This window comes from Ursus americanus, chromosome 33 (genome assembly GCF_024610735.1).
Source record: "Ursus americanus isolate L20-20 chromosome 33, mUrsAme1.1.p, whole genome shotgun sequence".
Classification (NCBI taxonomy): Eukaryota; Metazoa; Chordata; class Mammalia; order Carnivora; family Ursidae; genus Ursus; species Ursus americanus.
The window spans coordinates 22,257,828-22,280,365 of NC_142159.1; the positions used below are offsets into that span (position 1 = coordinate 22,257,828).

At 57.1% G+C, this 22,538-nt stretch overlaps 2 protein-coding genes across 3 annotated transcripts in view; one reads left to right on the forward strand and one right to left on the reverse strand.

The window, feature by feature from the left end:
• DRAXIN (dorsal inhibitory axon guidance protein) overlaps positions 1-11,957 on the reverse strand; it is a 28,832-nt gene extending 16,875 nt beyond the window's left edge. The window contains exon 1 of one of the 2 annotated variants that reach the window (XM_087858316.1): positions 11,796-11,957. In XM_087858316.1, coding sequence (XP_087714442.1) covers positions 11,796-11,911 — 116 coding nt within the window. In that variant the 5' untranslated portion in view covers positions 11,912-11,957. Of the gene's footprint in view, positions 1-10,683; positions 10,818-11,795 lie in introns of those variants that run through there. The other variant, XM_087858317.1, reaches the window with a different exon arrangement.
• Positions 11,958-17,220: 5,263 nt separating this feature from the next.
• MAD2L2 (mitotic arrest deficient 2 like 2) lies at positions 17,221-22,434 on the forward strand. The gene is made up of 9 exons (XM_045776865.2): positions 17,221-17,365; positions 17,790-17,841; positions 17,936-18,054; positions 19,094-19,165; positions 19,737-19,837; positions 20,728-20,822; positions 21,141-21,214; positions 21,739-21,831; positions 22,088-22,434. The coding sequence occupies exons 2-9, from the start codon at positions 17,802-17,804 to the stop codon at positions 22,127-22,129; spliced, it is 636 nt and encodes a 211-aa protein (XP_045632821.1). The 5' UTR covers positions 17,221-17,365; positions 17,790-17,801; the 3' UTR covers positions 22,130-22,434.
• The last annotated feature ends 104 nt before the right edge of the window (positions 22,435-22,538 follow it).

Genomic DNA, 22,538 nt, shown 5'->3' on the forward strand with positions numbered 1-22,538 from the left:
CCCCACCCCTGCCCTCAGCTCTGCTCTTCCTGGAACCATGGACTGAGAGAAAGAGGCTGTCCTATCACCTCCCACCTCAGGAGCTGCCTGTGCGTCCTGGGAGAGCCTCAGGAGCTGTGTGGGACCATGGGATGGCTTGGCGTGACAACTCCAGGCTCCTCACACAGCCTTCCGTCCCTAAGACTACACGCTGTGCAGCCCCGGCGGCTTGCCTGGCCACCTCACTCACCGGCCGCCCGCGAGAGGATTCTGCCCCCTCAGCCTCACCTCCGGCCTTTCCATAATGAGGGCTCTGGAGGCCCGGCTCAGGCAGCCTCCGGAGGCAGTGGGGCAGGAGGAGGGGCCCACTCTAAAGGCCTGTCAGTCAAGTATTGTTCTGCTCCCAGGAACCCCTCAAACCCTGTTTCCAGGCCTGAGGCAGATGCGGGCTACTCTCCAGGCTGGCGTTGGCCAGACTTTGCTCTCCATGTGGCTGAGAAAGGCTTTGAGGCTGTGTGGGATGCTGTCCCCCCCCCCCCCCCACCGCCGGCCCAGCCCTGCTGTCTCACAGGGACAATAGCCCCGGCGAAGCCCACAGAGCGCCGTCATCGGAGGGCAGCTTTGGAGTACCCCCCCACCACCACCACGGCGGGAGCCGGTGAGGCGGGTCAACTCCAGAAGTGCAGGAAGAGGCCAGTGAGGCTTGCAGAGGAAGCGGGGTGGGCAGAGCCCCGGGCCTGTGTGGGCAGCCAGCTTGACATGAAGCTAGTCGGTGACTCTGGGAGCTGAGGTCTGAGCTCGCCGAGCAGCCCCTCCTCTGCCGGGCCTGGAGAGGAAGCCCATCCCACACACCCTCAGGCATCACTCTCTCTCTCACTGAAGTCCTGTTGCCCAGACTCTTGCAAAGGCTGTGGGTCTGTTTAATGTACCCCAACTAATTTCAGGGCCATCTTTGTTCCCGCCCTCCCTTTGCACCCCACAAATCATGCATAAGCCAGCCTGGGGCAAGCAAGGGGGGGGATTTCAGTGTGCAGCACTGACGCACCGGGAAGCCGCTCCTCTCCCAGACCCTGTCAGCACCATCCTGCCCCGGACCAGCCCATACTGAGGACAGATTCCTCTGATCATGACCCTTGCTCGCCCGCTTAAAACTGTCCTTGGCTCCCTGTTGCCTTCCCATTTAACCATGGACTCCTTACCTTGGCACTCAAGACCTTATATAATGTGGCCCCGACCTGACTTTGCAGCCTCGACTTCTACTTCCTCCTCTTCACAGCCAACAGAGACTATTCCCTGGGCCCCCAACATACCCCAGCTTTCCTGTCTCTGTTTTCACTTGGGCTGTTCTCTCTGCTTGAAACCACCTCTTCTCTCCACCCCCATCTCTCTCTGTCCAAATCCTGCCCATCCTCTGGGGTCCATCCCAAACGTCTTCTCCTCCAGGAAGCCTCATCAGTCCCTCAGTTCTTTTTTTTTTTTTTAAGATTTTATTTATTTATTTAACAGAGATAGAGACAGCCAGCAAGAGAGGGAACACAGCAGGGGGAGTGGGAGAGGAAGAAGCAGGCTCCTAGCGGAGGAGCCTGATGTGGGGCTCGATCCCATAACGCCAGGATCACGCCCTGAGCTGAAGGCAGACGCTTAACCACTGTGCCACCCAGGCGCCCCCAGTCCCTCAGTTCTAAGTGCTCCCCGCTCGTGCTGCCACACGGCTTTGTCCAGCCTCTGAAGACCTCCCATGCCATCTTGGAGTGAGGGCTGGGGATCCTAGCACCACTTCGCCCTGATGACTGCATGGAGCCCCCTCTCGAAGCCCGCAGGATTTGTACGAGGATCTTGGCACAGCCCCGCAGCCAAGATGCCAGCCTGGCAAAGCGCCACTGAGGAAACGTGGGCTGCTACAGAAGTTGTGCCAGGGATCCACAGCGACGCAGGGCTCCACTCCATTTCTGTCACTCTGGAAGCCGGCTAGAGGCGGCATCACAAAGCGCCAAGCAGCCAGGCAGAAAGGGGCAGCAGGTGCCCACCGCCCCCAGCCCCATCAGCCCTGGCTGTTTCTGCCTGTGGCTTGCTCACAAAGTCTGCTCTTCTGGGCCTGGGTCTGACCGCATCCGCCCCCCCCCCCCGCCCCCAGCAGCCTGGATGAGAGTCGTCAAGGGTCATCAGGACCATCCGCAGCCCGGAGATGGCCCTCTCATAACTGAGATCTAAGTGACTCATTAAAAGCAAAAGAAAACAAAAGCAAACATAGTAATCATCGGAGCCACTCCCTCCCCCACCCCGGCAGCTATGGGGTCCAGGCTCTCACATGCTGATTTCGCCCACTTTTTACTGCGTCCTTTCAGCTGCCCTGTGCAGGGTGCCATTTTCCACATTTTTACAACGAGGAAGCTGAGACTCTGGGCGGGGGGTGGGGGGGTGGTAAAGCCACCCATCCTAGATGACGAGACTCACACAGCGCACGTGGAACAGTCCTTGCTGGGCACGCCACTGCCCGTGCACCGAGCTTCATCAGGGGTCCCCTGCCTCCCGCTCGTAATCTGTCATTGCTGTGAGTGCAGTCAGGGCCCGAGAGGGGGACCAGACACTGGCAGCTGGGGACAGAGGGGAAAGAGCTGACCTCAGGTCCTTAAGCTGTCCCTACACAGTGCGGACAGTTGACCTGGGAACTGTCCCCATCCAAAGGCGGTGTGTGCAAATGAAGGCAGTTAATTGAGCCTGGAGTCCGCTTTGATCCATGAGCCCCTCCCCCACCAACGGCCTGGCATGCGGGGGCCGGGAGACTAGGGGGACGCCTGCCCACCTGCCTGGCGGACAACTGTGGAGCTGGGCTGCCACTGGGCATCCCAGGACAGCTGTAGGGCTCACATTCCTGCCTTGCTGATCAGCTCAACGGCCTCATGGTGGGTTGGGGGATGGTGGGTTGGGGGTGGGGAGCAGGGCTGGCTGAGGGGCGTCTGATGGGGATCTGGGCCAGGAATATCAGTGACGCTCTGATGGAGCCGAGGATTACGGAGCTCAGTCCAGGCTGCGAGCCAGACACCCACCCACCGGGAGAACTTGGCCCGTGCACCGCTCTCCCTGACTCTGGGTCTCGTCCTCACGTGGCAAACGACACGTCGGAGCCACCACATTTGGTAGACATGTTGCAGGGGTCCTTTCGATGTTCAATTCTAAAGTGACTTTTGAAAAATCTATTTTTAACTGTTCTGAGAGCTGTAGCAAAAGCAACAGACACTCTCAGCTGCGTTCTCTGCTCCCATTTGGACACGAGCACTGTGCCATCACAACTCGGGTTCTCCTGGGTCACTGAAGAGTGTGCCAGGGACGCAAGGTGAGCAGTTTCAGAGAAGAACGGTGGCCATTTGCACCTACTTATGCACCCACTCCGGGATTTTCTGGACACGACCAACCAAAGCCAGTTAGGGGCCAGCCTCCTGGGGACAAGGGCAAACCACATCTGCATGCCTTCATATCCCTGAGGATGAGTTCTTTCTCCTCGCTGATTCGCTTTAAGGCAGGATTGTGAATCGGGGGGCACAGGGGTGGTCACCTGGCACGGCTACGCAGGAGACTGACCGCTCAGGAGAGCTTGATGTTGTGTCTGTACAAGACGGAGAAAATTTTCATTCCAGGAGGAGATTCGTGGTGGGGGTGGTGGGGTGTTCTGTTCGCAGAACACTGCCTTTCTCGGTTTAATGTGTTGGGCTTATGAATAAGATTCATGGGAAATGATTTGCGCTGTTAAAAAAAAGTTGGGGTGAGGGGCGCCTGGGTGGCTCAGTCGTTAAGTGTCTGCCTTCAGCTCGGGCCTGATCCCAGGGTCCTGGGATCGAGCCCTGCATCAGGCTCCTCAGCTGGGAGCCTGCTTCTTCCTCTCCCACCCACCCCCCCGCTTGTGTTTCCTCTCTTGCTGGCTGTCTCTCTCTCTGTTAAATGAATAAATAAAATCTTAAAAAAAAAAGTTGGGGTGAGGGGAGTGGGAGAAGAAGACCACTGATCACCAGGTCGGGTGGCCTCAGGGCCTTGTCTGCCCCGGGGAGCCTGGGAATTGTTGACCCATCCGAAGCGACAAGCCTTCTCCATCTGTCTACCTGCTAACTGACAGTCCCCTGTGGGCAGGGGTGACAGGTAATATCCTCCAGGATCTGGAGTAAGTCCCCAGGGGCTGGGAGCATCTCCTGAGGGGGCGTGAATTCAGAGGACATAGACTGAGCACAACCACAGGCTAATGGCCCCATGCCGGGCAGGCCCTCCCTGTCACTTGCTCTTAGAGAAGTCCCGTCCACCTCGCCGTCCATCTCTCTAACGGTGGCTGACCCTTGGGTACCAGGGGGACCCCAACCCCCAGAGCTGCTGGGATGCGCACCCTGGGACTAGCGCAGCGGTCTCTGGGGTGACTCTGCTCTTCAGAACAGCTGTCTCCATGTGGGTGCCCCCTGATCACACGCCCTGGCCGCCTTCCCTGCCACGTTTCAGGTGACCAGAACAGCCTCCCATGCTGCCCTTCTGCCTCTGCTCCTGCTTTGCACCAGAACCTTCTCTGCCTCGTGGTCAGAAGATCAAATCCAATTACTGCCTCTAAGGCTTAAAACTCTTCGGCAGACATTTTTGTGACCTATCCAGCGGACAAGAGATGAGCTCCTTATGGGGCGCCTGGGTGGCGCAGTCGGTGAAGCGTCTGCTTTCGGCTCAGGTCATGATGCCGGGGTTGTGGGATCGAGCCTCAAGTCAGGCTCCCTCCTCGGCCAGGCCAGGCCTGCTTCTCCCTCTCCCCCTGCCTCTCCCCCTGCCCCTCCCCCTGCTTGTGCACGTGCGCCCTGCTCTCTCTCTCTGTCAAATAAAGAAATACAGTCTTTAAAAAGAAATAAAGAGCTCTCACCCACTCCCAGTCCCTCGACACCCCCCACCTGGGAGCCCTGGCAGCGACTGTAGGCCTGGAACCCTGGCTCAGTAGTGCTTAGGACAGATTTTGTTCGATGCAAGAATCATCTCTGGTTTTACATTCCCATATGTCCATGAAGATTTTAGGAATGTCCTAACTTGGAACCCATCTGCTTGACTCCTTCCTCTGCGCCTCGTCCTCACCAGGTTGGCCGCTTCCTGGAAGGGCTAGAAGTGGAGAGTGGAGGGGACCAACCCCAGGCCCTCCTTCTGCTCTTAGAATAGTGGGGCTGCCCAAGCTAGAGCTCCAGATGGGGGTGCCTTAGAGCTCCTGGGAGCAGATTCCTGTCTTCTTTAGAGGGAGCTGACTTCCCCAAGGCTTGAAAACGGGTAACTTTGCTTGTTCAATCAAAACTGTTGTAGCCTAAATGAGAGGAGTGGAGTGACAGGTGTCTTCTAATTCATGGGCTGGGCTCTTCCCAAGGCATTCGGGACTAGACTTCGTCCCTCTAGCTACCGCACCATCAGACCTCCTCATGAGTCATAATGTCTCTGTCTATGAAATGGCATTCCCAACCTGTTGTGAGTAGGGTTATTTAGGAAACGTGTATTTCTGTGTGCTGTGTATATGGGGAGGAAGCAGGATTCTGGTGTGCATGGAACTCAGGTAAGGGATATGGGGTGGAAGGCGGCAAAGAGGAGCTCACTGGCAGGGTGCTGCCCTGGGGTGTGCTCACTAACAGTCTGGGGCCTTGACAGTCTTGAGCTAGTCGCTACCCCTCTCCCTGGCCAATAGGAAGGGGCCTCAGAAGAGCCAGAGCCCTACCTACCCTTCCATAGGCCTTTGAGCCAACCTGTCCTCACACAGAGGATGCTGCGTCTTGACCCGTGGAGCACCAGGGGCTGAGCACCAGGTGCTTCTCTGCAATGGAGGCTGCAGGGGAGAGTGACACCAGGTGGTCACCACTTGCTGAGCCCCTCTGGGTGCAGGACCTGGATGTCATGTCAGCCTGCTCCAGTCTGACGCAGGAGACCTGGTCTCTGCTCCAGAAATTGCCAGTCCGAGCGGGGACACTAGCCCTGGCCCTAGGGAGCTCCCAGTGTGATAGAGGAGATCCAGGTCTTGCCTTGGGAGACTAGAATCTAGGGAGGACTCCTAGACAGACAAGAGAGACACCGCTCCTGCCCACAGGGAGCTCCCAGACCTGGCCCCAAGGAAGCCTGCAGTCTAAAGGGGCAGATCCATTTGCTGCCCTTAGGGATTTCCCAATTTGATAGGAGAGACCCAGATCTGGCCTTGGAAATTCCCAGAACATGGGGAAAACATATCCTTTGCTGGAGGGAGATTCTCATCTTCGGGCAAAGACACAGTCCCCTGCTCTCCAAGTGTCCCCACTCTGACCAGGTGGAGAGGCCGCAGATCTAATGAAAGATCAAGGCGCAGACCTAACTAGCACTGATTCAAACCACAGATGGCAGCACAAATCCATGAAGTGGAGCCATGGGAGGGCCCCATGGAGCCTAGAGGGAAGAGCTGTGTGACCTTGGGCAAGTTAATGAACCTCTCTGAGCCCCAGTTGCTTCTCCTGTAAAATGCCAGGCGTTGTGAGGAGGAGGAAAAGTAAAGGTCTATAAAGTCAGCAGTCCCAGTGAAATAAGCAATAGCCCTCGTTATTATGGGGAAGGGAGAGAGAGAGTGGGTGGCAAGAGGAGGTGGGGAGAGGGGTTGGTCCTGGAAGCATTTGTGTATCTGTGTCAGTGTGTGTAGGGGGGCAAGCGCAGGTGGTCTTGTCCTCAGTCCTCACTGGGGTGATCGATGGTTTCCGTGGGGTGGGGCAGGACAGGCCCCGGCCTGCCTGGAGAGCACCATTGTCTGGGTAAATGAGGTTTGGCTTCCCCACAGGGGCGGCCCCATCTGCTTACATAGTTTCCAACCATAGCCTTGGGAATTCGCAACTCCCCAAGGCCTCACACCTCAAAAAACCTACATAGGGGTGTTGAATTGGGAGGCCCCTGAGAGACCCCCTTCCAGAGGCTCTGAGCTTTGTGCTTCTCTCTCCCAGTGTCCCAGGCCCACCTCCTGAGCCAGAGTTCTGCCCCCTATATTATAGGTAGCCACCCCTCCTCCCTCCCCAAGCAATCCTCTGGCCCCCCTCTTCCCCAAACTTCATTATCTTGGTACCCAGACAATTTAACACCTCTTTGCTGCTTGGTCAGCCCTGCCACTTAATCATCAAGTGACAAAATGCTTGCTGTTGGCTCTGGCAGAGGCCAGTATGGGGTGGAAAGACACCTGGTGTCAGGCAGGCCTGGGGATGAATCCTGGCTCCAGCACTTCATAGCTGGGTGACCCTGGGCAAGTCAATTAACCTCTCTGGGCTTCAGTCCCACATCTGAAAGAGGAATGTGTTTTTTGAGTATCATTTATTGGCCTGTTTACTAACTGGGGCCCAGAGCTTTGTGCACATTGTCTAATTCAGCCCTTTGAAGCGGGTAAAAAGAACTCCACATCGGGTCAAAGCTTTGAGGGACTTGCCCAAGGTCACACGGTAGAGGAAGTGGTAGAGCTGGGACTTGAAATCATGGTTATCTGACTCCAAAGGCAGGGTCTTTGAGCACTCCTCATGCTACTACCTTCAGTGACCCTCACCAGTAGGGGTGCTGTGACTTTCAAGGACGGCTCATGTGGGGGGCTGTAACCTAGAGCCTGGCACAGAGAGAGCCTCGAAAAACTTGTAGTTTCTACAATGACTTCATCGCAACTGCTCTGGATTCTAGCAGGGCCCTTATGCCTTGTACCCCCACACCCATCCAGTAACGTGTACAACACGGTTAATGCCAGACCATGGCGTTGTGGTTCAGAGAGCTGCCAAAGCTGGGACCCGGGGGTGGAGAGGGGCAGGGCCTCTAGTGGCAAAGGTTCAGAAACCACCCTCCCATGTCCTTCCTGGGGAGGGCCTGTGCTCTGGTGGTCAAATGGCCCCCTCAAGAGGAAGGGCTGGCAGAAGACAGGCAGAGGGGCTGGAGCAGCAAGAGAGGCATGTGTCACCTGGAAGGGCCAGAATAGGGATGGCCATAGGACACCTGCCCTTGGGAACATGCCCAGGACCCCTCTCTGGAGGGAGCTCCTGTTCTCCCCAGACTGTAGAATCAGGGAGGCCAGGATGCAAATCCCTGCTCCCCCACACTCCTGGCTGAGACCAGTGAAGGAACTCCCTCCAGGTCACAGAGCTAGGAAGCCATCAGCAGGGATTCAAACCCATTCTGCAGGGCTTGGGCAATCGCTACCCTGTCTATAACCAGGCACAGGAATCATCCTCATCTTCCAGAAGGATGAAGAGACTCTAGTACCACGGGGATTTTCCAGGTGGCTTGCTTCCCCTCCAACCTTCCCAGTTATGGTCCTTTGCTCCAGGGCCAACCCTGGATAACCTGTGGCTTGCAATTTTCAGTTCACTCCTAACCCCTTGACCAAGGGTTCCATTGGATAGAACACGTGTGCACGGAGCACCTACTGCGTGTACTGGGACCACAAATGAACAGGACCCAGCCCTGCCCAGGGAAGGGCAGACCGAGAGAGACAGGGAGGCAAGGGGGAGCTGGACGGCTTCCCACAAGAGGGGGAGAGGGGAGAGCTGACCTTGGCCCACAAGGATGGCAGGCTTTGACTGAAAGAAGGGCAGGGGAGACATTTCAGATGGAGGGAAGAGCCCTGGCTAAAGCTCAGAGGAAGGCCTCGTGGAGATGCTCAGCCCTCAGTGGTGGCTGAAACCCAAGATGCAAATGAGAGTGTTGTGGGAGGCAGGTAGAGTTGCTAATTGAGTGGCAACAGGGAGCCATTTGAAGGATTTAGGGCTGGGGAGAGGGGGTGGATTGAGTGGTGAGGAGGAAGGCAGAGAAGGTGGGTGAGGGGCAAGGAGGCTCTGAGCAGATTTCTGAGGGGTTGCGGGGGGGCCGCTGAGCCAGCTTTACTGAGGAAGGCTATGGCCGGAGGAGGCAGAGACGGCAGGAGGGCCCTGGGTTGCCCAAGCTGGGCCTGTCTGCTAGGCAGGATCATGGGCAGGAGGCTGGATGGGGGTGAGCCTCTTTTCCTGGTCCTACCCTTGCCTCTCTAAAGAGAAAGGCTCAGGTTGCCACCCCTGGCTGGGGCTGAAAACCAGAACTTAGCCAGGGGAGCCTAGAACTTGCCAGCTGGGAGAAGGTTTCCCTCTGCTGAAGGGACCCTCATGAAGCCACTTGGCCCCCCCCCGTCACTGCTGGACTCCTGGGAGGGGGGTGTCACCTGTTATGAGGACAGAGATGCTATGATGGTCAGAGGGTCTGGGCAATTACACAGCAGAGCCAAGATACAGCAAGACAATGCCCCCAGAGGAAAGGAAATGGCTTGTGAGCTCGTGCCATTAAAAAAGAAATCGGGGCAAGACAGAGGTTCAGAATTGGGAATGTGTCACATGGATGTCTCATGATGAATGTCCAGCTGTTGGTAACATTGACACAGCGACACTCACCTCATTTTGGAAGCAGAGACCCTTTTCACCCTGATTTTTAAGCTGCTTTTAGGATAAGCTGAGAGGAGGAGTGAGAAGAGAGAAAAGTACCTATGAGAGCAGGAACCCTGTAATGGGCAGGGGGCTGCAACTGTGACCCCCATGCGGGAGGGGGCCACAGTGCCGTTTCTCTGCAGTGTCTCTAAGCTCGAATTGGGGATCCATTTCCCCCTTGCTGTGGCCCCCCATCCCCACCCCAGCCAGGGACTGAAGCCTCTCCCATGGCCCCCAAGTGTGTTCTGTGACGGCATCCAATCTGTTTTTTTTTTTCCCACTGTTCCAACACATGTCCCTGTAGATAGGTGCTATTATCCCCCTTTTATGAAGGGGACACTGAGGCTCACAGACATGCGTTCCTTTGTCCAAGATCACTCCCAAGGCCTCTGTCTGCCCGAACCCAGAGGGATGGTGCTGAATCTGCACCGGGACACTTCTGGCGTGCCACAGGCTGGGAGGAGGGCAGCGTGGAGGAGAGCACCTGGCAGGAGACCAGATGGAGGCTAAGGCCGAGGGAACACCCAGTGGAGGAAAGCAAGAAGACTTGGCGGGAAACCCAAGAGCCCTCACGTCTCTAACCTCGGCTCCTGGCTCCCGGAGGCGGCTGAGACCCGGGTGCGCGAATGGAGAAAAGCCAATGGGGAGGAAGAGGGCCTGAGCCGGGGCCGTCGCGGTTGCAAGGGCGCGGACCTGGCCCGGGCGCGGGGCCACCGGCTGTGCCGGCAGGGGCGCACCCAGAACCTCCTCCCCCCGAAATACTTTCGCTTCCCGGGGCAGCCTCGAAAGGGGCAGGAGGACACGCCTGCCAGCTCTGTCCGGAGCTCAGGGAGTCTTCGAAGCTTCTTCGAGCGGTGGCGGACTCCCCAGTCCACTCCCCCGCCTTGGAGACCACCCAGAGACTCAGAGACAGAGAGACAAAGAGAGACGCGGTCCCAGAGGGAGAAGGCAAGGAGGGGGGGGGGGGTTAGCAAGGGCGCACGCGAGGCAAAGTGTCAGAGCGTAGAAAAGTGAGCGTCCAGCGGAAGGTGGGCGGACGCGGGGACAGGGAGCAGAGTCTGGAGCCGAGCGGAGACTCTGCGAGGAGCGGAGGCGGCGGACACACGGACCGACGGCTCCGAGGGCGGGGCGGGCGGGGAAGAAAGCGAGATCCTCACCTCCGGCCACAGTCCCCCGAGCGCCCCGCCCCTAAGCGCGCCAGGTAGCCCACCTTTGTCCGGGCCCGCTACCAGGTGAGGCGGGAGGGCGGGGCCAGGGGCGGGCCAAGGCCATGCCTTACCTGTCCGGCCGGCACGGCGGGGGCCGAGGGGCGCGGGGCCGAGGGGCTGGGGGCCGAGCGCCTGCGGGAGCCGAGCGCAGCGGAGGGCCGAGCCGCGAAGCGGAGACCGCGCGAAGAGATGCGCGGGCGGCAGGAGGATGTGCCCAGGCTGAGTGGGGCTGGAGGGAAGGGGAGGGGGCGGGCGCGCGGGAAGGGGGCGGGCGCGCGGGGAGGGGGCGGGGGAGGGGTGGCTGGAGCGGGCTCCGCTAGCCCCCCGCTGAGGGGCAGCTCCGGGCCCGGCCCGGGCCCCGCGCGCTCCCGGCCAGCGCGCCCTCGCCAGCTGCGCTCGGCGTTCCGGGCCCGCTCCCCAGAGGCCTAGCCGCCGCCGCCGCGAGGGCGCGGGGCAGACAAAGGAGGCAGACAAAGGCGGGCGCAGCCGGGCGGCCGTGCGGGCACCGGGCGAGGCGGGCCCACTCCTCCCGGTGCGTAAGAGCCGCCTCGGCGCTGCCCGGCGCGCGTGGGACGGGCGGGGCGCGGGCAGCGGTGGCGCATCTGGAGCCGCCCCGCCGGGAGCGGGCGACAAAGGGCCGTGGCAGGGGGTCTCTGGCGGACCCCAACAATGGATCGGAGCTGAGCGCTCAGCTGCGGCCGCGTCTGGCTGGGCAGGGGCCGGCCAGTCCCCAAAAGGATTATTCCGCCCAGGCTGTCAAATGGGACGGAAGAAACGCCCGGTGCGAGGAGGGCGGGACGGGGCACCGCGGGGCCTTTGTAGCTTCGAAAAGTGCGCGGAGCGGGGGGGCGGGGTTCTAGGAGAGGTCGCTCTTCGATGTAGGGGTATAGGGGGTCTTCAAACGTTACCATGTGGGAATCCCGGGCACTGACGGCCGCACTGCTGTTTCCCCCTCACCCCCCGGGAGGGAAAGGAGAAATACAATTCTACACAACACACACACACGCCGTCTTCCTCTCTCCACGCCCCGTCCAAAGTCCGTCTGATGCTCCCCAGCCCAACCCAGCCGGGACAAAGCCAACCCCTGGGGCGGCTCATCCATCACCGCGCGGGGCGCCGCGTCCCGACGACCCTGGGAGTCCGGGAATGCTGTGTTATGAGTCCCGCGGCCCCCATAACTCACGGCGGGGTCAGTGGGGCCACAGGCGCTGCAAAGATCAAAGAGCGGTGGGGCGGAACCCCCGCGATCGAGAAGCGGCTCTCTTGCCTGGCGCCCAGAGCTCGTCCAATGGCTTCCATTTCGACTGTTTTCCTCTTCCTGTAGAATGTCGCAATCACGGCTCCGGGGTTTAGGAGCTCCGTTCTGTGGTCAGGCCAGATGCGTGGGCTTATCTGCTGATGCCATTCTTGATCACCTTGGGCAAGGCGCCTGAACTCTCTGAGCTCATCATCATCCCTGACTCTTAGAGTTCAAGGATTAAGTGCGATGGCCTTTGTAGGGAGATAGTGTTCCTAAGATCCTGGCCTCATGGCAAATGCTCTAGAAAAATTAAGTGCTATTGTTATTATCATATTATTAGCCTGATGGGCACCAGGATGGACTGAGTTCTGAGCAGAGTAGAGACATGACCTGATAGGCTTTAATTAATTCACTCCAATTCCTAAAGTTGGGAATAGACTGCAGTAGGGCAAGGACAAAAGTGGGGAGACAGGAAGTCTTCCCAGTGTGGCTGGGAAGAGGTGATGGTGGCTTGGATGAGAGGGGTGTCTGTGGGCATGATTCTCTTTTTCAGGAATGAAACTGTGGCCAGGTATTCCCTGCGGACTGTGGTTCAAAGGCTGCTGCTCTGGCTGTTCACCAGTGGGGCGATCTTTTGTCATGCTCTCTGTTCTCTGGATTGTTCCAGAGTGATGCAGTGGGAAAAGACAGGTGTTAGGAGAGGTCTGGACTCCTATCCCATCGTGGTTATGGTGACTTTGGGCCTCAGTTTCCCCAGAGTTGTATGGCCAAAGTGGAAACCACCCAAATATCCATTGACTGATGAGTGGATGAAGAAAATGTGGTGGAGTCATACAATGGAATATTATTTGGCCATAAAAAGAGTGAAATACCTATACACGCCACAATGTGGATGAATCTTGAAAACATGCTAAGTGAAACAAGCCAGATCTAAAAGGCCACATGTTGTATGATTTATACGAAATGTTCAAAATAGGCAAACCCGTAGAGACAGAAAGTAGTCTAGGGGTTGCCCGGGGCTGGAGGAAGGGGAGGAAGGGGGGTGTGACTGCTACTGTGTGTGGGGTTTTTCTTTTTGGAGCGATGAAAATGTTCTGGAATTAGTGCTGATTGCTGCACAACTTACTAAAAACCACTGCATTGCATACTTTAAAGGGAGAGCTTTATGGTTTGTGATATACATCTCAATAAAGCAGTTATTTAAAAAAAGGGGGCAGTCACGCTGGATCAAGGGCTCTTACCCTGTGGTCTGGGATGACTTCAGAGGGCCCAGGAACCCCTGAAATTGTGGAAGACGTTTTGTGTCTCTGGGTGGAGGTTCTTAGTTTAAGCAGAGATGATTTGTAAGGTCCTTCTGACCGACAAGGGTTCAGTGATATTGGGGAGTCGGCAAAACGCCGGGGAGGGGATGGCATGAGTGGGCTCTGCCCTGACCGAGGTGCTGGGAGCACCCAGTGTTGCTGGCCTAAGGGCAGGTTCCTGGCTTGGGCCTGAGGTCAGCAGAGGATCTGGGGAGCCATGTAGGTCAGGCCTCAGCTCGGAAGGCCAGAGTAGGGCGGGGAGGAGCTGCGCGTGGGCCGAGGTCCCTTGTCTTTAGGCATCTTGGCCATGGGGATGCGTGTCCTCCCTTAGGGCACCTTGGGGGCTGCCTTTTTGGAAATGGGGAAGGGGGTGCAGCCGAGGGTGTTGTACATAGGGTTTTGAAAAGCCTGGCGGCTGGTTGCTGAGTGCTTGCTCTAGGGGCTTCGCACATGTAGCTCTTCATCTCGTTGTCATAACAGCACCAGCTGAGAATTTATGTGCCACGCATTGTGGACTTTGCATTTTTACAAATATCTTACTTGTTTCCCGCCCACCCCATCCCGCAGCCCTATGGAATTGATCCTACCATTACCCCATTTTACAGATGAGGGAAGGGCCTCCCAGCTGGCTAAGGAGCAGCGGTGGGGAGAGGAGCAGCGTGTCAGGCACAGAAGCAGCCTTGCCTGGTGGGTGCAGGGAGGGGGCACGTAGTGAGCCTCCCCCAGCTCCTGCTTCATTTTTGGAAGCTGCTCTTCTCTGCGCACCGCCACCTGTAGCTCAGGTACTGAAATCCCAGGTCTTTGTTCTCATCCAGAGTAAGTTAGGATTCAAGTGGGGCAAGTGGCAGCGAGTCACTGTGCACCATTACTTCCTCTCTCCGGTCTTTCATGAGTTCATTTGCACGCACTCACTGAGAACTCGGTATGGCCGGGCACTGGGTGAGGTGCCAGACCGAAAGAATGAACAAGGCTGGGTCTCTGCTTAAGGCGGTGTGGTGTACCAACTGGCTGGGTCCTTGAGCAGCGGGGGACCAGTGGGATTGTCACCAGGCTATATGTGGCTGACTCTCTGTGGCTGCCCCCCCCCCGTGTTTGGTGTCTTAGGATCTTAAGTGGGATGAGACGAATGTTGTGTCTTGTGATCAGCCTGGGAGGACTTTGGAAGCATCTTAGGGTTCTGGACACTTCATTGCCCGTTGTTTTACCCAGTTCACTCATTGCATGTTTGTTCAGGGGACCCCAGGAATCCTCCTTTGCCCATGAAGGCCTTGGTCTTTGCAAGACTTTGTTACATCTTGCCTACTTCTCTTGGTTTCAATTTAAATGTCTCTTGGGAGTGATTTTCTTTCTGTCCTCATTGCAGACCCTCAGGGACCTGCTCCAGTTGGCAAATAAGCTCTCTCTCTCCTCCTAAACATCCATCCTTTCCTCCCAGATGCCCTCCTACATATTGTCATTATGGTGAAAAATATGCAAATAACTTTGAAAAACAGTCTCCCAGCAAATGGGTATTCAAAAAATGTAATAAATTAACCCCATAATGTAATCTGGGTCCCAAGACTATCCATCATGCTGATGTGCTTAAGATCTAGAAACCCAGATGCCACAGAGCCCTATGGATAAAAATGACAGATGAGTCCTCATAGAGCTCCCCCTGCCCCAGCCCCCCTCCCCAGCCCCCCCCCGCCCCAGCCCCCCGCCCCTCTCCAGCTTCTTGGCCCCCATGGAACTCAAGGCTGTCAGGGGTTTAGGGAACATCTGTCCAGCCTGTTCATTTCACAAACGAGGAGACAGAGGCCTTTTTGGGGTTAGGGGGGAGATCAATTTGAATCCCTTCTCATCTGTGTCCCGGCCTGCCTTCCTCTGTTGATGGCTGGCTTTGAATTCAAAGCCCCAAACATAGGCATTTTGTCCATGGGTTTCTAGCTGACAAGGCAGGTGCCCCGGTGTCAAACAAAGGCTTTTGGGACCTCGCTTTCTGCATCTGAAAAATGTTGAGTGTTGGGTCGTATGTCCTCCATGTTTTCTTTGAAGTGCTTTAGCTCTGTGGGTCAGGAGACCTACAGGTGGCTTGCACTGTGTCTTCTCAGAGCAGGGGGCTAAGGCTGGGGGCCTGGCATGAGTCCCCACGTTGCTCACACTGTACCCTGGAGGCCACCCACAGGAGTAGCTGGACTCTGAACTTCCCACCCTGGATCCAGTCCTAAGAAACCCTTTACAAGGAATTGTCCCCCCTACGACTGCCACTTCCTGTTGCTAGTGAAAAAAGCTGCTTGAACAGCCCCAGAGAGGGGCAAAGAAGGACCCTCGCTTTCTCCAGTGCCAAAGTATCCACAATGATGAAATCTCAAGGAGCCAGAGGATGCTGTTTATAAGCCAGTGAGCTGCTCAGCTGGCTCTGTGTGCAAATGGTCTTCTCCTACATGGCATGACATGGGCAGGGTCCCCGAGTCTTGAGAAGGGTTGTTGTGCCCAAAATGGACTGCTAGGTGCATCAATTCTTGAAATAAATCATCTCTCACTTTGGGGTAAGCATGGAAATGGTATGAAATGCAGACTTTCCTTGGGAACAGCCCAGACTGCTATACTTTTTTTTGGCATCGGGGCCCCTTGGGAACTTGTTAAAGGGCCAGTACCCTGCCTTGTGCCCAGACTGGTCCATAGGTCGAGGCCTGGGTTCCAGGTGTTTAATGGGCTCCCCAGGGATTCTGATGCAGATTTCCAAGGACTGCTTCTGAGAAATGTTTTACTGTATTCCTGGCTTAATGGGCCAAGTTATTTATCCTCTCCCCTGCCTTCACCCCATCAAAAGTGGGCAAATGCAGGTTTGAAGGCATCCAGAGTGGAAAGGGGGACAGGTCTCCAATACTGAGCTGTAACCAATAAACATTCCTGGCGAGATCTGTGTACCCACAGGTGGGCATGACTCCTAACAAGCTCTTATGTCCCTGGAGGTCAGGGATAAGGTCCCCAGGCTTCTGGGCATGATTTGTTGCCTATAATTTCACAGCAATTTCTCTGACCTTAGTGTTCCCATCTGTAGAATAAAGCGGCTGAAAATGAGTTGAGGCTCTGGAGTCAGATTAGAAGTCAGAACTGGGTTTGTATACCGGCCGTGTGATTTTGGCAAATTAGGGAACATCTCTGAGCCTGTTTACCATCTATAAAGTGGGGCTGGAAAATGGGTGCTTAGCTCTGAGGGTTAATGAGGGAATTAAAGAAATCAGTGCTTGACAGATAAAGGGTTCAATCTGTGTTAGTGATGATTTTAATATTACTATTATTATATCCCAGGAGCCTCTCAGCCCTTCCAGAGTTCGTGTCTCTAAGGGATTCCAGAACTGTAAAGTGTAGTGGTGGAGAACAACTCCACGCATCCCCTCCCTCCATAGATGTGTGATTCGGACAGGTTGCTTCATCCTTCTGAACCTCGTTTCGCTCAACTGTAAAGTGGGGACAATCATAGTAATTGTCGCACGGACTTGTTTTGAGGATTTAGTGACATCATCCGCTGACACACTTAGCCCGGTGCCTGACACACGGCCAGCGCCCTATAAAGCGCCGCTACCGCTATGACGCTTGGGCCCGGGAGGTTTTATCTTCTTGGGAGGTAAACGCAGGCTGCATTTAGTTTCCGGGTGGGGGCGGGAGTGGGGGCGTCCCTGGTGCACCCTGTCTTCCGCTGTCCCCGCCCCCGGAGCCGGCGGATTCGCTTTCGGTTGGGCAGCTGAGGTCCGGAGACGGTGACTCTGGAGCTAGCAGATGTCGCTGTCTTTAGTCCCCAGCTGTGCCTTCTACCTGGTCCTCACCAGCAACACCTAACCTCCCCCTCTCAGAGCTTCCCAAAGCGAGAAAAATGGCCTGGGGAGCAAAATGCGTAGATATCTGCAAAGGTGTCTTTTTTCGCGCGCACCCCAAACCGAAGGGAGGCGGCGCGGCGCAGGCTCGGCCTTCCAGGGCCCGGAGATCTTGGCGCCGAGGTCGGGCCCCGCCCCTCCCAGGCCCCGCCCCCCGGCCGCCGCTCCCTCCCGCTCCCTCCCGCCCCCACGGTTGGCTGCGCGGGGAAGTGGGCGTGGCCGGAGGCGGTCACTAGGACCTGCCCGAGCGCCGGGGACGTCACGGAGCGGCGTCCAGGCCGCTGGTTGAGCGGGAGGCGCGAGTGGTTGGGTCGGTGGTTCCCAGCGCTGGGGCCGAGCCCCGAGGCCGGAGCCGGTACCGGGGGAGGGGAGAGGGGCGGGTTTCCCTCCGAGGAGGTTTCCGGCCAGGCAGAGCGGGGGGAGTCTTATTCCAGCCTAGTTTCGTTCTCCGCGCGTCCCATTTTACGCTCGCGGGCCTGCGCTACCCGCCGTTCCCTCTGTGGCTATGCCCTTTTTTGCGAGCGCAGCTCTGGCCTTTCCTACCCACCGAGGCAGCAGGGCGAGGGGGCCAGTAGACAGAAGCTGATCGGGGCGCAGCTGATGTCCCTGAGCTATGACGCCAGCGTGGGGGGGTCCTTTCTAGCCGCCGTGATTCTGTGTGAAGGGGGGGCGTCCTGCCCGCATTCCCTCCAGACGGAGGGGAGGGGCGGTGGAGGCGGGCGGACCCTGCGGCTGCCTGGCCCGTTGGAACTAGCCCCCACTCCTGCCCCACCCCCTAGGTGGCGGTAAAGATGACCACACTCACGCGTCAGGACCTCAACTTTGGTCAAGGTAGGGAGGCGGAGCCTGTGGACCCGGGGTGGGGGGCGAGGGAGGGCCTGAGCCGGCGGGCTTTCCCAGCTCACTGGCTTCTGTCCCCTCGTAGTGGTGGCCGACGTGCTCTGCGAGTTCCTGGAGGTGGCCGTGCACCTAATCCTCTACGTGCGCGAGGTCTACCCGGTGGGCATCTTCCAGAAGCGTAAGAAGTACAACGTGCCTGTCCAGGTGAACCCCCACATCTGGGCTAGGGGTAGTGGGTCACCTGAGAACCTCAAAGAGGGTAGGGGGTGAATTTTTGAACCGTCCTCCACTTTCAGGCTCAGCCCCTCTCTCCCCCTCCACTCCATAGCAGCCTGGCCTTGCCTTCCAATTCCCAGCCTCAGCTGACAGCCTGACAGCCTCCCACCCCTACTGCAGTGACTTTTCTTTCCATCCCCTCTGAACTTGGAGTTGCCCTTGCCCCAAGTTAGGGACCAGGCCCTGGGATCCGAGTTGCCCTTGGAGCACAGTTGTATTTAAAAGAGCCTCTGAGGCTGGTGAGTGGTTGCTTTGGGAAGGCGATTCCTGTAAACCTCTGGTACCTTCTCTCTGCCCTCATCGTAATGGGTTGTCTTAGGTCAAAAGGCAGACAAAGCCGTAAATATGTGCTCCCCATCCCCACTCTCTAGAAGTGCCAGCCCCTTAGGAAGCACTCAGTAAATGTTAGAATAAATGAATGACCCAGTACTGGAAGGTGGTGGAAGCTTGAAGGATATACAAGGAAAAGGAACACAGAATAGCGTTTACTGAGCACCTGCTGTGTCCTGGGTGCTTATCTCACTCCTCACTTTGTCTTTAGGAGATCTTCCACAGATGAAGGAAGTAAAGCTCAGAGAAGTTAAGTGATTTACCTGAGGCCACATAGCTCTTAGTTCCAGATTTCTCATTTTTGAAAATTGATTAGATTTTTGGATCCCTTCTCTGGGAAAAATGCCTGCGTGCCCAAATACACACAATTTAGGGACTTCTCAGCCCCTGGAGGAGTCACGGACCCCATGTTAGAAACCCCCAATGCTGTATTAAGTGGTGATGTTGAGACTAAATTCTTCGAACTCCTCCCTCTCTCTGGATAATCTGCAATTTTTAGCCCCATGATGGAAGTCAGTGTCTTGGGTGGGGAGCCCCAGGGAACTGCTGGCCTCCCTCCCCGGGCTCCTAGAGGGGTGTTGGGTGGTTTCCCCTTTGGTGCTTCGGGCCTCACGAGCCATGATGGGGTTGTGCACAGATGTCCTGCCACCCGGAGCTGAACCAGTATATCCAGGACACCTTGCACTGTGTCAAGCCACTCCTGGAGAAGGTGAGGGCACCAAGTCCCCCAGCCCACCTCACCCCCAGTCTGCTCCTCCAATGCTCCAGGATGGGGTGATGCTGGGACCGTGCGGGGTCCCCATGACTCTATACCCAAAAGCCTGTCTCCTATACCCTGGAGCCCACCCCCGCCCAGGGACAAAACTCAGGTCGTATGAGCCACATCAGTGTGTGCTGTGCCCGGGAGCCCTGGTTAGTGGAGTTGGCTGGGTGGGGCCTGCCTGCCCCAGAGGGTTCTGGGTTTTTCCCACATCTGTTTCTCTCCCCGCCCCCAAGTTCTGTCTGGGCTTGGCCTGTCAGGGTTTCCTCCTTCTATCTTGTCCTGCTCTCTGAGATGTACCCCCATGGGGCCCAGGGGTCCTCTTCCCTCTCAGTCTGTACCACTCATGTCAGGGGGTGCCTACTTGAACTTCTCAAACCTCCTTCTGGGCTCTCAGGGACCCTCAGCCTCGAAGCTGAGCGGGGCTGTGAGTGTGCCCTTCCCATCCTTCCTTGGGCAGGGAGGTGGCGGTGGTGTGTGGGTTACCCGGTTCTGGAGTAGGGGATTCCTGTTGTTGCAGAATGATGTGGAGAAAGTGGTGGTAGTAATTTTGGACAAAGAGCACCGCCCAGTGGAGAAATTCGTCTTTGAAATCACCCAGCCTCCACTGCTGTCCATCAGGTAAGCTGCCTCTCCCTGCGATCCTGGCTGGCTGGTGTGAAGTCTCTAGAAACAGCCCTCACGCTCACCTCTTTAGGGCAGCCCCTGAATACCTTGGCTTGGTCTGCGTTCTCTGGTCCCTCCTTGGCTGCACCAAGCTCCCTGTCTTCCCTCCTGCCTTTTAGAACCCCTCTGAAAGTTCACCTCCTCCAGGAAGCTTGGTAAAGAGGAGAATGGCAAGGCACGCTATCCTAACAAGGCCTGTTAGCAGCTGAGCCACGGTTGGCCACCCAGTGCTCTCCATGTAACCTCTGTGATGTCCAACCTGGAAAATCACAGTGTTGCTTAACGGCTAGTCTCGACGTCATTTTACAGATGGACAAGGACCAGAGAGATGACATGAGCTACCTAAGGTGACCCAAATGGTGGCAGAGCCAGGACACAAACGCAGTTTTCTGCCTTCCCAGTCTATGTCCAGTCCATAGGCAACCAGAAGCTGACCTTGGGCAAATGTGTTGGCTGGTCAGTTGCTGGCTTCCAGTCAGGGGCGCCAGAGTCTTTCCCCACTTGCTGTGTAGCCTTGGGCAAGCCCTCTCTCTTTCTGGCTTGGTGTCCTGGGGTATGAAGAGGCTTGGGCTTTGTCCTTGTTCTTAGACGAGGTTGCATATTAGAAGGACCTACGGGTGCTCCCTCTGGCCCATTCGGACTTAGTTTGGGATGGGACTCGACAGTGTTTTTCAACTCCCTAGATGATTTTAACTGTGTAGACAAGATAGGGAGCCAGGTGCTTAGAAACCAACACACTCAGAAGCAGAGAGGGGCTCTGGACCCCCAGGTCTGCTTCCAGGGTTGACTGCCTGCTGGTGGGAGGGGCACCAGTGTGATGGGAGACCCTCCTTTTCTCCTTCCAGCTCAGATTCCCTGCTGTCTCATGTGGAGCAGCTGCTCCGAGCCTTCATCCTGAAGATCAGTGTATGTGATGCTGTTCTGGACCACAACCCCCCAGGTGTGCTCACCCCCATGCCCTTGTCCTCGGGCATGTGCATGGCTCCCTTGGCTTGGGTCTGCGTTCTCAGGTCCCTACTTGGCTGCAGCAAGCCACTTCTCTTCCTTCCTGCCTTTTAGAACCTGAGAGTCCACCTCCTCCAGGAAGCTACCCTGATTTCCACCTGGCTTCAGTCTCCCTACTGACCGTCTCTTGTCCTTGCATTTGGTTTCCACTCTTCTCCTTTGGGGGGGCTGCCGAGCTAGGGAGGGTGGGAAGAGACTATGCCCAGTGCAGGCACGAGGTGGCCTGGCCTCGACCAAACTCTCGCCTCTTTAGGTTGTACCTTCACGGTCTTAGTGCACACGAGAGAGGCTGCCACTCGTAACATGGAGAAGATTCAGGTCATCAAGGTGAGAGGAGACTGGTCAGGGAAGGTGGGCAGGGAGACCCAGCTGGAGACTCTGAAAACCAGATGCCACAGTTGTGAGTGGGCAGGGGTGTCGCCGACAGTGCGCTCATTACGTTGCTTACGGCAGCGCCTGGCATCCGGTGGCTTTTTCTTATGTGTTAACTGTGTGGCCACACGCTTGTCATGGCCCCACCTGGGCACTCAGCACGGAGACGAGGGTGGAGCCGTGTGCTGGGGCTGCCAGCTCAGCGGCAGTGCTCAGGGTCCGGGGGGGGCTTTGCCCACCAGTCTCAGAATCGGTGCTTGGGCCTGGTGAGGTCACTTGGGTTCTCAGCCCAGCTCGCATCCGTAGACTTGGCCTCTCTCGGGGACGAACCCGGGTGTCTGTCATGCTGGGAGTTCCCTAGGGATTCTGCTCCTCCCTGAAGCCTGACGACCCCAGCTCTGGGGAGGGAAGGGGTAGCGAAGTGAGGGCAGGCCACGGTCCAGCCCCCTTCTACCGCCTTCCCTTGGGCCCCTCCCTAGGACTTTCCCTGGATCCTGGCGGATGAGCAGGATGTCCACATGCACGACCCCCGGCTGATTCCACTAAAAACGATGACGTCAGACATTTTAAAGGTGAGCCGCACGGGGACCTGGTCGGCTTTACCGAAGGTACGCGGAGCCCTTGCCAGAGGCTCACACGTGGCTCAAGGCTCAGAGGAGATGACCAGGGAATGCCGTGTAAGGCTCCAAACTCCCTTTCTCTTAACTGGCGGCTGCGCCACACGACCCCAAGCTTAGGCAGAGACGTGTGTGCCAGGGGCCTGTGGCCCTGCCCGAGGACGTGCCCTGGCCGTCCTCCTGACCTCGGCTGTGTGTCCCTGTCTACCAGATGCAGCTGTACGTGGAAGAGCGAGCTCATAAAAGCAGCTGAGGGTGCGCCTGCCCCCACCGTGGACGCTGCAACTGTTGGACACTGGGGGCCCCCCGCCTCGGGCAGTGCTGTAGGGCTCCCCTGATTCCAAGTGCACTTATTGCCTGTGTGTCCAGACCACCCACCCTCCAGCGCGGCGCTGCTCAGGTCTGCTTGCCTTCGCGGAGAAACTCTCCCCAGGAGGACAGGGAAGGATGCCTGGACCTTGATTTCTGTCTTAGCCTCCTGGGATTTGGCCGGCCAACACTGTCTGTGTCTCAAATACTGTGCTGTGAGTTGTTTCAATAAAGGGCCCCAAGGGCTGAGCTGGGCTATCACTAACTGGACTGGGAGGGACAGGAGAAACGAAATTAACCCGGGAGGAGGGGCTGCTTCTCTACCAAAGTGCTAAGGGCTCCCACCACTAGAC

Coding starts and splice junctions, on each gene's coding strand:
- MAD2L2 (XM_045776865.2), top strand. CDS start 17,802: ATGACCACACTCACGCGTCAGGACCTCAACTTTGGTCAAG. Junction 18,055..19,093: donor AGTACAACGTGCCTGTCCAG/GTGAACCCCCAC, acceptor GGTTGTGCACAG/ATGTCCTGCCACCCGGAGCT. Junction 19,838..20,727: donor CCTCCACTGCTGTCCATCAG/GTAAGCTGCCTC, acceptor TTCTCCTTCCAG/CTCAGATTCCCTGCTGTCTC.